Source organism: Tachysurus fulvidraco, chromosome 22 (assembly GCF_022655615.1).
Source record: "Tachysurus fulvidraco isolate hzauxx_2018 chromosome 22, HZAU_PFXX_2.0, whole genome shotgun sequence".
In the NCBI taxonomy this organism is placed as follows: domain Eukaryota; kingdom Metazoa; phylum Chordata; class Actinopteri; order Siluriformes; family Bagridae; genus Tachysurus; species Tachysurus fulvidraco.
Genome location: NC_062539.1, coordinates 16,555,258 through 16,557,606, shown reverse-complemented (window position 1 = coordinate 16,557,606; position 2,349 = coordinate 16,555,258). Strand labels below are relative to the sequence as shown.

Below are 2,349 nucleotides of genomic sequence, written 5' to 3'. Positions count from 1 at the left end.
GTACCTCCGGTGGTTCAAAGTGTCCATGCGGTCATCAACAGCAACCTTCTTTCACTCAATCCTGACTCTGGATCACTTGTTTACACTCCCCACACACAGTCATCGCCCTTGAGCCTCAGGAACAGCGTATCGACCATGGAAGGGCTGATGGAGAAGGTCTCGGGAAGGACCTCGGTAAAGATAGAGAGGGAAGAAAGGACAGGGATTGCAGATGCAGCTACGTCAATATCGCCATTAATGACAGACAACAAAGTTAGTGTTGATCCAAAGGCAAATGTAGGTATGTGTAAAGTGGAACCTATGGAGATGTTAGTAGAAAGCCATAATACGAACCATAGCCTTGAGTTAGACAAATCACCCGTCGGTAATGGCCACTGTTTAGGGATTGCTAATGATCAATCATCTGAGAAGTCTTTTATAAGCCCTCTAAATTCACTCCAGTTAGTTGTAAACTCGCACCTTCCCGAAGCATCGAAGGTGGTCAGGTCCTCGTCTGGTCCTCTTCCGGTGTTATACAAGATCAGCAACAGGGTGGACAGAACTGCCCACCGTTGGTCATCTGATGAGCAAAATGAGATGATTGACACAGATTTATACAAAGACAATGACCAGCCTATAGATCTGAGAAAATGCAAAAGCACTAATGACATCATCCATAAAGAAAGCACTATCAACACCAGCAGCCTCAAGGTAATAAACAACAAAGCTAATGGAAGTAAGGCTCATCACCCAGTCTTATCGCTGTCTGAGTCTCTAAACCTACGGGAAAATGCCCTGATGGACATCTCAGACATGGTAAAGAGCCTCACTAGCCAGCTCACCCCCAAGTCTTCCATTCCGCCGTACCTTTTAGGGAAATCTGACACCGATAGGAGTTCATCCGAGGATCCGACGGAAAACCTTTCTTCCGCGCAAAAGCAAAAAGGTCGTCAGTCCAGCTGGAACCCTCAGCACCTTCTCATTCTTCAGGCTGAGTTTGCGTCAAGCCTGAAACAGACCCCAGAAGGTTGCTACATCGTAACAGACCTCTGTCCTCACGAACGTGTAAAAATCTGCAAGTTCACAGGTCTCTTAATGACCACGGTGTCACACTGGCTTGCGAACGTGAAGTACCAGCTGCGGAGAACAGGAGGGACCAAGTTTCTGAAGAACCTGGACTCCAGAAATCCTTCGTTTCTTTGCGGAGAGTGCGATTCAAAATTCCAGACTCCTTCCGCTTACATTAACCATCTGGAGTCTCACCTCGGTTTTAGCCTCAAGGAAATGTCCGAGATGTGTCCGAGGTGAACGGAGGAAAGATGGCGTCTCGACTCGAAGAGTCGTCAGATGATCATCTGGTGTTTTTAGTCCACGTTCTCACTGGCGAGTGACATAGCAATAGATGACATGACTGCAAGACTCGGCACAACTCGATTTATGAATATTTTCTCGATTGTTTCGCAAATTAGCGCCTCGACAAAATTCACCGCACCAATCAAAACGATCCATATCCTTTGACTACTCTAAGGCCACACCCACAAGCGAAACTGGGAGAAACACCAGCGTCTTTTTTTTACTTGCTAGTACGAACGCAGGGTTAATGTTTTGGAAGTTGGAAGCTGTTGCACATTTTCTCCATCATCCAGGTCATTTCCAAGTGTCTGGAAATACCTAAATAAAAATATACGAAGACATTTCTGCTCTCCGTCCCAGTCAGATGACCCACCAGCATCACGTCCCTCCTGCACTAAGCCATCAATAACTGAAATGAAATTTACTTTCAGTTCTAAAAACTGCTGAATCTCATTTTTATATGTCTTAAAGTCTTGATTTTTAACCGAAGTTAAATGTATTTATATCTCATTTGTCGGACCGATGCATGTGTGACGGATGACTTTATGAAGGTGAAATTTGATAATTAGAAAAAGAAAATTAATTAATTAATTAATTAAAACAATTTTTTTATGTTCAATCTGGGGCATTTTTTTGGGGGGGGGGGATTGGATACAAATCCTTACAAATTCTACAGATACGTTTTATTCGTCGATCTTGCTCGTTTGTGTCTTAAATTTTAGTGAAAGATTTGTAGCTTCACACACTTTTTTCCCAGAAAAGAAAAAAAAGAAAAGAAAATGAAATGAAAATAAATATAATAAGAACGATTTGTGTGTGTGTGTGTGTGTGTGTGTGTGTGTGTGTGTGTGTGTGTGTGTGTGTGTGGGATTTCAATGAACTTGGTTTTTTAGACAGGCTTAGGCATTTATGAGATGAGATTGTATCCGATCTCTGTACCTTTGCGCACGCACGGACGGACGGCCGCCTATTGATTTTTTACGCGTTTGGCTTCATAGTTTTATTCTAGTTCCAAGA

At 43.2% G+C, this 2,349-nt stretch overlaps 1 protein-coding gene across 1 annotated transcript in view; it reads left to right on the top strand.

Moving 5' to 3' along the window:
- Positions 1 to 2,141, top strand: part of LOC113646825 (teashirt homolog 1-like) — a 9,614-nt gene extending 7,473 nt beyond the window's left edge. Inside the window, exon 2 of the mRNA XM_027153283.2 lies at positions 1 to 2,141. This exon is cut by the window's left edge and continues 1,712 nt beyond it. Within this exon, the coding sequence (XP_027009084.2) occupies positions 1 to 1,287 (1,287 nt within the window). The 3' untranslated portion in view covers positions 1,288 to 2,141.
- Positions 2,142 to 2,349: the final 208 nt, after the last annotated feature.